General features: G+C 46.2%; 1 protein-coding gene across 1 annotated transcript; it reads right to left on the bottom strand.

Annotated features, from left to right (window-relative positions):
• Nucleotides 1-13,179: 13,179 nt before the first annotated feature.
• Nucleotides 13,180-14,429, bottom strand: LOC136518712 (uncharacterized). The gene has a single exon (XM_066512399.1). It carries the CDS (start codon nt 14,269-14,271, stop codon nt 13,543-13,545), a length of 729 nt encoding a protein of 242 aa, XP_066368496.1. The 5' UTR covers nt 14,272-14,429; the 3' UTR covers nt 13,180-13,542.
• Between the last annotated feature and the right edge of the window lie 537 nt (nt 14,430-14,966).

Genomic DNA, 14,966 nt, shown 5'->3' with positions numbered 1-14,966 from the left:
GAGCTAAATATACTTGATTCTCGTAACATGGTTTGAACTATAGCACACCTTTGCTTGATCAACTAGTATGCATAGGTAAAAGTTTTTGCATAGGTCTAAATTCAAGTGTTTCAAAATGTTCAATTAAAAGAACTAGTCTATTATGATCATTGCTTGTATTGTCTATCTGTTGCTGATCATAATATGCTGGTGATATGTGTCCATATCCTATACAAGTAGAGCTATTTAGTTTGTAGCTAAATCTTTGGTGTTGCGGGATGCGGCAGTAACGCGCTTATCCTATGGCAGTGTCGCGCTTAGGCCACGACAGTACCACATTTTGAAATGCACCTAGCAGTTTGGGCCGCAACAGCCAGTTACCATGGGGCCCATCTTGGTCCTAGGTAACTCTCTCTCTCTCCCTCTCTTTCACCCTGATGCCGTGCTCTCCTCTCTCTCTCTCAGCGCGCTTGCATCACCCGCGCTGTTGTCGCTCCGTTTGCCGTGACCTGGTGATGTTGTACCGATGGTTAGAGCTCCTGTGCTTTGCTGGCCGCTGCTGTACCTCTAGGGTGGAGCAGCTTCCTTCCTTTCTTCTCCAATCCATGTGCTTCAAGGTGAAACCCTAATCCTTCCCCGATCTATGCAATGGAGTTTGTTTTGCATTGGATAATGATTTCTAGTGACTGCATGATTAGAATAGAAGTAGTTTTGATGGATAAATTGAATCAAAATAGAGACTCATGGTTAGAGTGCATTCAACCCATGCGGTAGTACCGCATGTTGGGCGTGGTAGTGCCACGTGCTGTAGTTGTTTCCTATAGGCTAGAGTGATATTCTATCAATGATTCTCTATCGTGATTGGATTTATTCACCAGATCTATTACTGATTTAATTATGAGGTTACTTTACCTACTCAATGCATAACTCCAAATTTTTATTAGATCTACATACTTTGAGATTGTATGATGGTCTAGAATAGCATTTGAGAAGTGATTTGAGTAAGCAAGAAGAGACCAGTCTTAATATAGGTGAAGCACCAGGTGCGGCAGTGCCTCCCCGAGGGTGCGATAGTGCCACACTACCTGACACTTTTTTATTTAGGTTGCCTCCCTAGTTCAAGATTTGAATCATCTTGCCTATTCAACTTATTTCACAAGTGTTCTTCTACCTCCCATTTATATAGTTCCTCATTTGGGTCTATTCTTTGGCATAGATGGCTTTCGGTGGAGATGGTGATCGGAGAGTCTGAAGAAAGTTTGATGCTTCAAGAGAGAAACCTCTCCCTCGTCATGGTAGAGGAGTAGCCAGCAGCAGCAGAGGAGTAGTAGGCTCCAGTGGGGTTGCCCATGGTAGGGGGAGCCATGATGATTTGATTCAAGAAGAGGAGGCTTTGGAGAGAGCTAGGCACGTAATCCCATCTGATGCATGTCTAGAGACAGTGCCTCATCTTGATGAGTTCTATCCATCTTATATCAGAAACTATGATGAGGATGTGGTGGAGAAGAGAGCAAATGACACTCATCAGCATCTAGTTGTTGACTATATGGGTAAGCAGAAGATGGTAGAGGAAGCTAGAGAAGAGAACCCATATTTGGTGCCAAAGGACTTGGGTGTTGATTATAGATTTTGGAATGTCTTCCATTCCAACTTCTATACCTCAGTCATTTTCAACAACAACAAATCCAAGATTGTAAAGATGAAGTACATTGATTGGGAGGAGTTAAGAGAGAATAATGACCCTAATTTCAATCAGGCAATTTAGGCTTGTGAGAGATTTGGCTTGACAGATATTATGACTTTCAGGTATGATTGGAACATAGAGGTGCTAGCTCAGTTCCATGCCACCTACTTCTACAAGAGAGACTTATGAGATACATTGGATGATAGAAGGTCATCACTATCATGTTGATTTCATGACCTTTAGTCGTATCCTTGGGTTTGATGAGGAGCACCGTGGGTTCTCCTATATTCATGATGATAGGAGGGCTGATGTTAGAGAGATAGCATTCATGTATCTTGACAGTAGATCTATAGATGGCAAGGTAAAGGGCCTAAAGAGCTACTACTACATTCTCAACAACCTGATCAGGCACACAATTAATCCCAAGGATGAAGCTGCATCTGATCTTAATGGATATGTGAGGAATGTGCTTGCTAGGTTTGCTCTAGGTGGAGACAAATTCAATGTTCCTCGCTTCATGTGGCAAGAGATTCGAGTGGCAATGGATGATGCAAGGAAGGGGCTGCCCTATGCTCCTTACTTGATGTTTGTGATCGAGAGAGTGACTGGCTATCAATTTGTCAAGGATGGATTGCATGAGCAATACAAGATTGAGAAGGCAAGACATGCCAAGGCCAGTGAGACCATTGCCTCTCCTTCCGATGTGCCTGAGTCCTCTCGTAGTGGGAGGAAGAAGAAGAAGAACAACAAGATGGTGCTGTGGGTCAAGGCACTCTTTGGGAAGTGCAGCTATGTAGCTAAGAGGGCTTATGAGACCTAGTTGGAGCAGCATGAGATGCGTGCGGCTACAAATCTCCCACCACTTCCTCCACCGCCACCTCCTCCACACTATGACTTGCCTAGTCTCTCTGATTCTAAGAATGAGGATGAGGATGAGGATGAGACTGAGGAGTTTGACTACCAGTCAACCTTGGGATCGACTTTGTGCTCTATGCGCCGCACTCGCCACACTTCGACCACCCATCGCCAAGGAAGGGCGGTGGTGTCTTCTGACAACGACGACGATGGTAATGGTGGTGGTGCTACTCATGGAGGTGATGACGTTGACTGGGAGAACATCCAACAAGATGATGATGAGGAGTGAGTAGTTGATGTCTCTCTCTTTTCTTCTCTTGTTGGTGCTTTATGCCAAAGGGGGAGAAATTAGAGGGGTCAAGTCGGGTCAATTCTTTTTTGACCCATGTGCTATAGCTAGAGGAGCTTCATGTCACATTCGATGAGAGTAGTTGATTAGGTGTGAGTTTGAGAGTCACTCAAAACTCTATTTTATTATAACAATGCTACCTAAATACTCTATTTGTGTTGGATATGGATATGTATCTTTGTTTGCAGTAGCTTGTCACTTACCTATGCTAGAATGATTATCTCTTTTCATATAAACTATTGTATGGTGCTTTGCTTCAACCTGAGTTGTTGCAGTCAGTGTGGCAGTGCCACACTCATAGCTCGGCGGTGCCGCTCTACGGTAGTGTTACCGCTGAAGAGCGGTAGTACCGCGGCCTACTATTTTAGCAAAACTGTTGTGTGCATGAACTGTCATTCGCATCACTCTTATATACATGACACTATGTGCAGCATCCCATAGGAGCATGGATGTAGGGGGAGCCCCATCACTTTGACTTGAGTATGAATCTTGGCCTTTAATGCCAACTTTAGAATTCAATTCTAAATTCATACACTTAGGGGGAGTCTCTACACCCATGGCTCGAAAAATCTCAATTATATATTGTATCTTTTTTTAGCTCTAATCGGGTTGTCATAAATCACCAAAAAGGGGGAGATTGTAAGTGCAATCAAGCCCTAATTATGGGTTTTGATGATAATGACCACACAATTAGAGAACTAATAAGATTTATCGAGATGACAAGAAGGAGAATCATAAGAGAGGATGTTGTACATAACAGAGGAGCCCCCAATTACAAAAGATGATGGCATCAAGCTCAAAAGGAGGTTTATCTCATTTTATATTTTGAATTTGAGTATAGAAAAAGCCGTACTATAAAGGGGGACACAATGCTTAAGTCAACATGTGCAACCAAGTGCTCAATCTTACACAAAAGCATCCTCAAAGCTCAGCCACGATAGCCAGTTCAACTCCCTTTTATTCCTTATTGTCTGGCTTGGTGCAGCAGTGCCACACCTGAAGCGCGGTTATGTCGCATAGCGGCACTGCCGCAGATAAGTCATGGCACTACCGTGACATCTGATCGTTGGGACCAGAGGAGGTATTTATACCTCTTCCCTTCCCCCACAATGGTCCTCTTTCTCGCCCAGCTCATTTAGACCGACAAGAATAGACTTGTGCTCACTGTCTCTCTCCACCATTGGCGCCCTAAAGCCCTCAAGCTCTTCCCTTTGATTTCCCCATCAATCCTTGAGAGAAAAAACTCCAAACTCAATTAGAGAGCAAATCCATTGGTTCCCCAACTCAAAAGAGCACTTGGTTCACGTTTTGGCCGGCGATTGTATTTGTTACTCTTGGAGCTTTGCTCCTAGCTGGCTAGAGCATCTCTCATGGAGCTTACCAACTTGTGTGGCAGCCCTGGGAGGTTTATAACAATCTCTTGAAGCTAGTAAACTCACCACTCATCTCAAGAGTTAAATCTCTTGACTTGAGAATGAGGAAGGGTTGTAAAGCTCTAAGCCTTAGTGGCTAACCTCAACAACGTGGACTTAGGCAAGCCTTGGTGGTGAGCTGAACCATGAGATTAATCATTGTGTCACCATGTGCTTGATTTACATACTTGTCATTCATATTGTTGTTGAGGTGATTTCTAGGGTTTGTGGTTGATCTACTTGTGTGCTACATCTACCACTTCTAGCTGTCGATTTGTGATTCATATACTTGCAAGAAGCTCAGTAATTTCTCCAATCTAATTTTCTATTCATAGATTTTGAACTATGCCATGAAGTTGTCTGCAAGTGCGGAAGTGCCGTTGTTCTAGCTCGGTAGTGCCGTGGGCTCAGAGCGGTAGTGCCATGGGTGAAATTTAACATTTGCTCAAGTTTTGTTTTAACTGGCCTATTTACCCCACCTCTAGGCTAACCAGAGATTATCCTACAGAGCCTCCACTGGGCGACAGCAAGTAGATGAGCACATATTGCAACCGTATGTTTCACGCGTTTTAGATGTATGTTGCATATGTTTCATCTGGATGTTGCAAAAGTAGATCGATGTTGCATATGTTGCAATGGCTATACACATATGTTGCAAGTGTATGTTTTGAATGTTTTAGCTGTTTTAAACATATGTTGCAAGTGTTTTATCTAGATGTTGTACATGTTGCGCTGGCTATACACGAATGTTGCAAGCATATGTTTCAGCTGTTTTCAAATGTATGTTGCAAGTGTTCCATGAGTAGGCGCGGGAACATAAGCAAGAGCGGGTCCCTGTCTCTCCACTATCCATATCCAGAGGATCTCCAATAGGAATAGGATTAGCTAAGATAGAAAGGAGTCCATATCTATAAGGACTTTCCTTATTAGATTACTTAGGATACAAGTCTTTCTAGGACAATAAGTAGAGGGGCTATGTAATCATTGCGATCAAGAAAGAACAACATCACGCTTATCCTTCCCTTCCCTCTCCCCCTCTCCCTACGCCCACTCCTCCTCTCCCTCTGCCCGAGCTCTGCCACCCACTCCCTCTGCCCGACGTCACACCTCCCCTAACCCTAGCCACCACCACCTAGGAGCCTCCTCCCTACCAGGCTCCTACACTGGTATCCAGAGACTATACGATCCATGGACCCCACCATCCCCACCATGCAGTAGCTGATCGAGAACCTCATCGCCGATCTTCGAAAGAACTTCAGGGAGATGCACCGTCAACTCGTCAACCTCGACAATCATTTGCATGCTATCGAGAGCGCTCATACCGGCGATGCCACCATCATTGGTGTCCAATCTAGATTGGATTGGGAAGCCATCGTCTATGACCTCACCATAGAAACTAAGCGTGTCATGATCGCCACCGGCAAATTGTATCTCAAAAGCAAGATGGATGCACCCTAGCCCTCCAACACTTTGGATATCATCCTGGCTATATCAGATAGCCTACTTTTAGCTCCACCCCCATCGCCATGGCCACCAATGGTGCTACTGTTTCCACCATAGGAAGAGTCTCTGATCATCCGGTCGACTACAGTCCAAGCCCCAAACAACCACAGCGGGAGCTTCCACCGAGAGCGCCACCAGCTATGACTCCACCGATGACCCTGCCACAACTGCCAGTTGTTCAGCAAGCATCGATCATCAACCAACAGGAGACACCACCGGTGGCAAACCCACCGGCAGTTTGGCATCACCCGTCGCTAAGGGACTCGGCCGACCGGCTACCAGCCAGCCCGCATGGCCGCCCAGTAGACCAAGGCCCCACCATAGCAGCAGTCGGCCACCTGGCCACCGGCATAGAGGGTTGATGCGCATGGCATGCCACTGCTATCGACTACACCAACAACACCTGCACCTAGGGATGAAAACGGATCGGATATGGACGGATATCACCGATATTACATTTGTTTTCATATTTCTGTCCGAATTCGGATTCGAATACGGATAATGTCAACTATGTCGGATAGGATACGATTGGATATCGATATCATAAATATGCGATTTGAGTATTTGGATATGGATACGGTATCGGATGTTGGATATCCAGACTCGGATACGGACAGATCTCAACCCCTCTAAACGGATTCGGTTTCGAATACGGTCGGAAAATATCCATACCGTTTTCATCCCTACCTGCACCACAACGATGACATGTACCTGTCAAGACACAACTCATGACTCCTACATACGATGGCTTGATGGACCTAAGGCCACAGCTTTCTTGCATACAACAAATCTCCAACTTATACCATCTCTCGGAGGCACAGCAAACCTGGTATGCGGCCTTTCATCTAACAGGTGAAGCACACCAGTGGTACATGCGCGCAATGAAGGATACACCCATGACCGAGTGGGCATACTTCACCAAGAGCATCATCTACAACTTCGGCCCCGATCACAACACCACCAGCGACCTCGCACCTCCTCGTCATATTGGCCCATGAATGACTACATCAACAACTTCATCGCCTACGCTCTACACGTTGGCATCACCAGTGACCAACACCAAGTCAACCTCTTCGTCAACGGCCTTCAACATGCACTCAGAGAGACGGTCGTCCGTCACCATCCTCGCTCAATGGAGACGGCCATCGACCTCACCCGTACCCTGGAGACCCTGGCACCTACGCCCACCAGGATAGGGCGTTCCACCCCAAAAGTCAACAACACGCCACAGGGAAGAAACACCAGTAGCTCCAACATCAGGCCGACTGTGGATCCACCACACCGGCCTTCTGCTAAAACCGTGATAGCGACATACACCCCAACACGCATTCCATCAGTCGACACAAACACCAGAGCGGCTGCCTGCATTGAGCCAGATCCGAAGATCCTTGCTCAACTTTGCATTGCCGCTTTAGATGAGTGCGAACTCCAGATCATCTCCGCCACCATTGAAGTCCCGATGGTAGCCTCAGCCTGGTCCCCCCGACACGGCATCGTCCGCTACAACGAACGATACTACATCTCGGTAACTTCACCTCTATTACAGGACTTGCTCGAGTCGCTCGGAACTTTCACTCCGCATCTCCTGGCGATCGGCCTCCACACAATGACATCTTCACCGACAACGCAAGCTTTCCCCTCGAGCATTCTACTCCTTGAGGAATGGCCACACCACATACTTCCATCAGCAACAATCGTCTTCTTCAACAACAACGGCCAATAGTTCCTCTCCATCGAGGACACCTACATCGACAGGCAGCACGTCAACGGTCCTCCACTGATCTCTCTGGCAAACGACAACACCGACGACCTCCTCTTTGGCACGCTATAGTACTTCACCACGACACCATCGACCATCATCACCACAGCGTTGTGCCGACGCATAAGGGGTCAAGTTGATGCCGGCCAGGTGCACTCGCTTCCACGACCTCCACGGCTGATGCAGACACTACACTTCCCGGGAACGCTCCCCGGCGCCGCCATCTACGCAGCCCATTGCATCCATGAATCATTGGATGGTTCGGGAACCAATAGCTACTACATCTCTAGCTACTTCAGCTTCTTCAACTACTACTTCCAGTTCTCCAACTACCACATCAACACCAAGCACTTCAATGACACCCTAGGTCACCTAACTGTTCAGACTACAGAGCTACCCGTGGACACCAGCCCACCGCCAGAGACTGTCAAAGATTGGACAATGATTCAGCGCGAGGACGCGCTGATCGGAGAAGGGGGGAGTGATGTCATACGCCAAACGGGGCTACAGGCCCATCTGGCCCAGCTGGTCCGGACGCCAACAGCAGCAGCAGCGCTGCCGCCTAGGGTAGCAGCAGTGCCGACTAAGGGGAGGCGCACACAGGCAAGAGCGGTCCCCGCCGCTCCACTATCCATATCCGGAGGATCTCCAATAGGAATAGGATTAGTTAAGATATGAAAGAGTCCATATCCAGAAGGACTTCCCTTATTAGATTACTTAGGATACAAGTCTTCACATGACTATAAGTATAGGGGCTATGTAATTATTGCGATCAAGAAAGAACAGCCTCAGGCTTATCCTTCCCTTCCCTCTCCCCCTCTCCCTGCGCCAACTCCGTCTCTCCCTCTGTCCTAGCGCCGCCGCCCTCTCCCTCTGCCCGACGTCCACACCTCCCCTAACCCTAGCCTCCACCACCTAGGATCCCCCTCTCTGCCGGGCTCTTACATGCATGCATACACATGGCGGGCAGCGGGCAGCAAGCGCGGGCGTCCAGACACGACGTCCGTCCTGATATCCGGGCACTAGCGGTGCCCAATTTTATTGGGCAAATACATTCTCCATTCCTCAGTATTTCTCTGCGCCAGTATCATTCTTCCATATCACAACAGACTTAAGGCCGTAGGTATTGAAGCAAAGAAAATTTCCTCACAGAAAAGGAAATGTCACTAGTCAGGTCATCTGTCCATCAGCCCACCATCTCTAATTCGGACAATTCATGTTTTCTTTAAGTCCATGTCCAGTATTCCAAAAAGGTCAAACTGGCTCGACACCATCACTTTTGCTGCTGAAAAAGTACTTTACTCTGCGTGCTTTTTGAGACTCCTGCATTGTAACCTTAAGTTGATGCCTCAATCAAAATCATTGTAGCACAACTAGTCCAAATTGAGAACTCGATATGTACATACTTGGGATCTCGAACAGTTTGAAACGAACTGTCCCTTTGCTGGATACTGAAGAAAGTTGCTGCCTTTTTTACCCTTACCATGTAATATTCGGTGAATATATCTGCAGATGCGTGGCAAAATGTTTTGGTTGCTTGTCATTTTGGTGAAAGGTGGAGGGCCAACAACATAACTTGCAGGGATAAGTTGTTGACTATCGTCGCACAAACTGAACCTTTTTTTTTTCTTGCGAAGACGCAAATTTGACTTCGTCATGGGAATTCCTGACGAACTTGGTAGACTTACTGAAAACTACAGAAGAATCATTGGAATTGCATACTGTTATGCTACCTACTGCCGAGATTTGTTCCACAAAGTTCTTTTTGGCACTTCTTTTCATCTGTAGAATGATTCTAGAAGAGATGTTTCAAATTTTCAAAAGTTCTTGTTTGGATTCCAAATGCAATTAGTTGTACATACTGTACTGGAAATTTGGACAATTCATATAAATGTACCGCTCAAGTCAAATGTAAATGATTTTTTCATGGGGATGAGTAATATCAAAGTGAAGTCTCTAGCTATTTGTATATATCTGTTTTTGCTTGTATATATTTTATTTATGGTTTTTTATGTAGTTTTTCTAGACAAAGAAAAAAGTTCTAGCATCTTCCACCTCATCCGGAGGCTTGCACACCCAAACAGGTGATCCGGCAAACCAACCAGCCTAATGAAAGGGAATGGGTCGGGTCGACTTATTGTAGTTGACCCGACCCATAAAAGCAAGATTAATTGGTCATGGGGGTCAAAACCTATTGATTGAATGGGTAGCATGGGTTGACCCAACCACCACATAACAACCCTTTTTTTATATTTTGTTAGTCTTTTTCATTTCCGAATAAGCATGGTTGGTCATAACATGTATACACATCTATGCTTGGAAGAAGACAGAGGAATATCATATTTTGAAAGTGAAAATAGATGAAACTAAAATCATGATTCACTTGTAAACTTATTTAATTTGATGCATTGCTAATAACCTTAATATATAATCATGGTTCTTTTTAATCTTTTATCTCATCTTTTTCTATAAGTATTGATACCGCCTATGATAATAGAAAATATTGGGTCGACCCGTACTATGTACTGGGCTAGGAGGCCATAATCTTTAGATGAAATAAGTTGAACCTAAATTTGGGTTCAAGGCCAGGACCGGATCGACCCATTCCCAATCGTGTAGGCTGCGACCTATAATAGTGATAATAGTGAGATACGAATAAAGAAATTTTAATATTTTTAATAATATTATATAAGTATAAAAAAAAAAGAGGGCACGCTGCACGCTTTTGGAGAAGCAGGCGCCTAACCAAAAGCTCAAAAGGTGAAAGCTAGCTAAGAGCCAACCGCAGTGTCACGCTCCTCACAGGGTCCAAAGGCACTGCTAGCTACGCGCACGCGATCGCAAATAAAGTAGGAGCCATCAGCCATGGCGGCACGCAACAAGCACTCCGTGTGGACTGCGGCATGCAGCTGGCTACGTCGCCGATTTCGTTCGATCAGCGCGATGGCAGCCAGAACAACAGCAGGAGCAGAAAGGCTCGTGCACCAGGGTCCATACGCGCACACACACACAGAGACCGGTCCCAAGCACAAATGCGAGCTTACCGTGCATGTCACGTGCCTCTGTCCTTTGGTGTACAATGATAATGCATGGTAGTACGCTTTATACGATTGTCGTGTTAGGCCCTGTTGCGTTCCCGGTAGATAGCAGCTATCCGCTAATAATAATCTTTTTTTATTTAAACAGGTATGGATAGTGAGCTAGATAATTATTAGTTGGACCTTTGGGTAGTAACTATTTCACTGGTCGGACTAAATCAGATAAAAACAGCTAATATATGGGCCCCACGACCCAAGCTTCCCTAATCCCTTCCACGCCCTCCAGTTGGACGTCCGCGCGCACCTCCGCCTGCCGCGCCGCCGCCGTGCCGTACTGCCGTGCCCCTCCCCTCCGGCCCGCCCACCGCCGTGCCGTGCCCCTCCATGCCTTGCATTGAGTCAACGCCGCCTGAATCGACCGGCGGTGGTTGCTTCTCCGAGATCGAGCTCTGCTCTCTCGCGCTAAGTCAAAGCTCGTCGGTTGACCCCGTCGGCTCCCGGGGCTGGAACGGGTGGGCAGTGGGCACATGTATGCGTATCAATTATCTATGTATGCAAACACCATTTCAGCTAATAGATAGATAATAAATTGTTATCCAGCTACTATTAGCCAGTGCTCTGTTCGCTTGGCTGATAAGCCATGACTGAAAGCACTATTGGTCGATTTATCGTGAGAGAAAAAATATTATTCGTTCACTGAAAAAGTACGGCTTATAAACCGTATAGATTATTACTATCTGATAATGAATCAAACATGACCTTATTTGAAGTGTTTTTCACCTGCGCACATATATATATATATATATATATATATATATATATATATATATATATATATATATATATATATATATAACTACTATCCTGTAGCTGGCTACAGAATAACTTATTCTGTAGCCACTTTGAGTTATGATAATTACTATGTTATTTTACGAGATTATAGTAACTCCTTACTAAGTGGTTTAATATAACGTTATGGTAAATATCCCCATGTGTTATAGTAACCCAACTATCGTAAATATGTATTTATATTATGGTAAATTAGTATATAAAATTATAGTAAATGGAGGTGGCTACAGAATAACTTATTTTGTAGCCGGCTACTGAATAGCCTCTCCCTATATATATATATATATATATATATATATATATATATATATATATATATATATATATATATATATATATATATATATATCTTTCTCCACATGGTACCACACACTGCACACTGCAGGTTCGACAACGTGCCTGCCTAGTAGGGCCTGTGTTATTTGGCTTGCTGCCTTTGGGTTTGTACAGGTAAACCAACGTAGTAAAGCCGTGGATTTTTCAAAAGCAGCCAAAGGTAGCACAGAAGACTGTCTCCAACAACCGCGATCCAAAATACAAGACACATTTATCCTTTGGATAGCGCTACAGGCAAAGGGTTCAATACCTATTTTTGGTCTTCTCCAACAAAAGACCCAAAAGACAACCCTTTCTGCAAATGCGTCTCCAGAAGAGATGATACTCAGATTTGGGTTATACCTCTCCTAGCACCTAAAATGGGTCTTCCATATAGATACTCTGTTGGAGGGTATAGGTATTGTGTTGGAGACCTATTTTAAATTTGGGTTCCGCGATGGATCTCCTGTTGGAGACAGCCTAATAACGAGAGATAACAAGATAGTGGGAAACGCGCTTTTTTCTCGCTTTTGTTAGTTGAGTTCTCAACTTTTGTCCACCAAAGCTCAAAAGAATTTCAAAGGTTTGGAATAGACAAAATTAATGTTGTAAATATATGGCATCGTAAACTATTGGTGTTTGAATATTTTAAATTATAAACCTAGAATTTAAATTTTGCTCGAACATCTCTTAGAGTTTCAATATTTGAAGCTTTTTTTTAGATAATGAATATTTCAAGCTTTTAGTATCTCATAATGCATAATTTTCACTATTAACCAAGCACGGCTGCATATTAATAAAGAAATGAATGTTATATTCGAGACCATGTCGATGTTGTAAACGGCTAAACCATACACATTCAGATTGTTGTTTTAGATAAACATACACATGCGGGACCAGCGGCAGCAGTCGTGAGGAACTGAGTTGGTTTTTTAGGTAAGACTTACTTATCCGAGTTCAAGTCTTCAAGTCCTTATCTTGACGTGGATGTTCATATTATTTTTTCTGAATTTATTTTAAAATTTAACGGTGTTATTTTTCAATAGTGATTAATATAAAAAATCAGCAGTCAGTAGAACAGAAGCTATATGCGCAGGCAACCAGGCACGCATGCATGTGAGGATCTGGAACTAGAAGAGACAAAGGTTATGCTCGAATAATTGATTCTTGTGTCGCAGATTGTCGAAAGCAAAGGGCAGCGTTTGCTTAGCACCGGGAACGGACAGTGCATGGGATTCTTGTCCTCAGATCGTCCTGCTTTCTTGTCCTTGTCCGGAGATTAAGATAAGAATCACATGGCTGGCAGAGACCCAAACTCCGCGTCGGTGCTTTGCTTCGCTTCTTGTGCCAGATCCAGGTGACGGAACAAACGAACATTCGAATGTTGCAGCTCCCAATCTGCTGCACGTTACCGAGTTACCTTAACGCGATCCAAGAACATGAATGTTTTGCTTTGAAAGAACTGAAAACTGTTGCAGATTTTAACAAGTTGATGAACAATATTTTTGCGCATGATCGTCTACCGGCTTCGCCATTGCCACTCGAATTCTACAATACATTAGCCCCGAATGGATGATCACCATCAAACTAATAACAAACCCACAATCGAAGTACGACGCAGATGGATTCGCGCGGCCGGGGCGCGTCGCCGTCGCAATCGATTCGGCCATGCATGCATGCCACCACGGACAAGACGAACGAGACGCGAAACGACGACACGCGCGCACGTCATGGATCTCAAGCAAAGCAGTGCCGGCTGATCTGTGTGCATGCCTGAACAAGCCTACCCAGCTCGCTAGCTAACCGCGGCGGCGCTGGTAGGCGTCCGGCGTGGCGGCGGTCGGCTGCAGCCTGAGCTGCTCGTAGAACTTCCGTATGAAGTCGTCGGCCTCGGCGTCCACACGCTCGTTGCAGCACCCGTCCTCGGGCACGGCCGGGAACGGCGAGTCGGTGACGCGCAGCGGGCGGACCCCGGCGGGACTGCGGCCCAGGATCCACGCCAACATGGGCGACGGCGTCGCGGTGGCCACCATGGGCGACGGCGCGACCGCGGGGGTGCCACCCCCGGCGTCCACCTCGGCGCTGAGCATCTCGAACGCGCGCGCCACGGCCGCCGCGTCGAGGCCGCCGTACTGCTCGCCGCGCGCCCGGCCGCGGCCCTTGAAGGGGAAGAAGAGCCCCTGAGGGTACGACGGCGTGGTGGTGCAGCTGAACTCCACCTCCCGGGGGTGGCCGTAGAACGAGGCGAGCGTGGAGGACGACGACGACGCGCGGGACGACGCGCCGCCGTAGTTGGTGAGATGGTGGCCGTGGCGGCGGTGGTGGCTCGACGGGTTGTGCGCGAGGTGGCCGCGCAGCGTCCGCCCGACGAGCTTGCCGCGGCCCAGGAGGAGGTGGACGTCCATCATGATGCGCTTCGGGGACAGGCCGCGCCGCAGCATGTGGCACACGGCCAGCACCACGTGCCACAGACGCCGCGCCAGACCTGGCTCCATGGGCCGCTGCGCCGGGGTCGTCGCCAGATCCATGGCTAACTGCAGAACTCTAGCAAAGCACTAGCTTGCAAAGGCCGGATCAACGATGTGCCTGCACAATTGGCCTGCAGAGATCAATGCAATCTGGCAGGAAGAAGGAGATCACTGGGAGCTGCCAGATGTTGTTCCTTGGAGAGACAGATGGAGGGGTTCATTAGCTAAATGATCTTGGCCAGGGGGTTGGGGAGGAGAGGGAGAGGTATTTAAGGGAGGGAAAGGTGGCAAGGGTCCCACAAAAAACACAACTTAATTTGGAAGGAAGGGTTTGTGTGCAATTACTTAGTAGTTATTTCCTGCTTTGATTTTATTTGTGGAGTTTCTTATATTAACCACTACTGTTACTATTAACACTGCCTCCATTAGTTCCCATTCAAGTTCTCAACGATGGAATAGTAGTTTGTAATGTAATACAAAGATTACACAGAAGTTAACTTTGGTGTTGAGTGTTCAGTTGTCTTTTGTGTTGAATTGCTAGGAGTAGTCACACCGATTGCTGCAGAGTATGAACAGCTAAAGATTGCTCCTTTAATTTGGTGGTGTGTGAACACAAGAAATTTACATAGGTCGGTTGGTGGAACGGTTATTTTCCAAAGCCTTATAAGTCAAGTCCAAAAGGATCACTTTGAAAAAAAAACGTATAAATCACCACATCAAAGTTGGTGGAAGTTCATAGGAAATGGCGGCGGCAA

Source organism: Miscanthus floridulus, chromosome 17 (assembly GCF_019320115.1).
Source record: "Miscanthus floridulus cultivar M001 chromosome 17, ASM1932011v1, whole genome shotgun sequence".
Lineage (NCBI taxonomy): Eukaryota > Viridiplantae > Streptophyta > Magnoliopsida > Poales > Poaceae > Miscanthus > Miscanthus floridulus.
Note: the sequence above shows the minus strand (reverse complement) of the source record. Positions and strands in the feature narration are given on the sequence as shown.

What these genes read in the sequence shown, in the direction of transcription:
- LOC136518712 (XM_066512399.1), bottom strand. Translation starts at nt 14,271, where the DNA reads ATGGATCTGGCGACGACCCCGGCGCAGCGGCCCATGGAGCCAGGTCTG.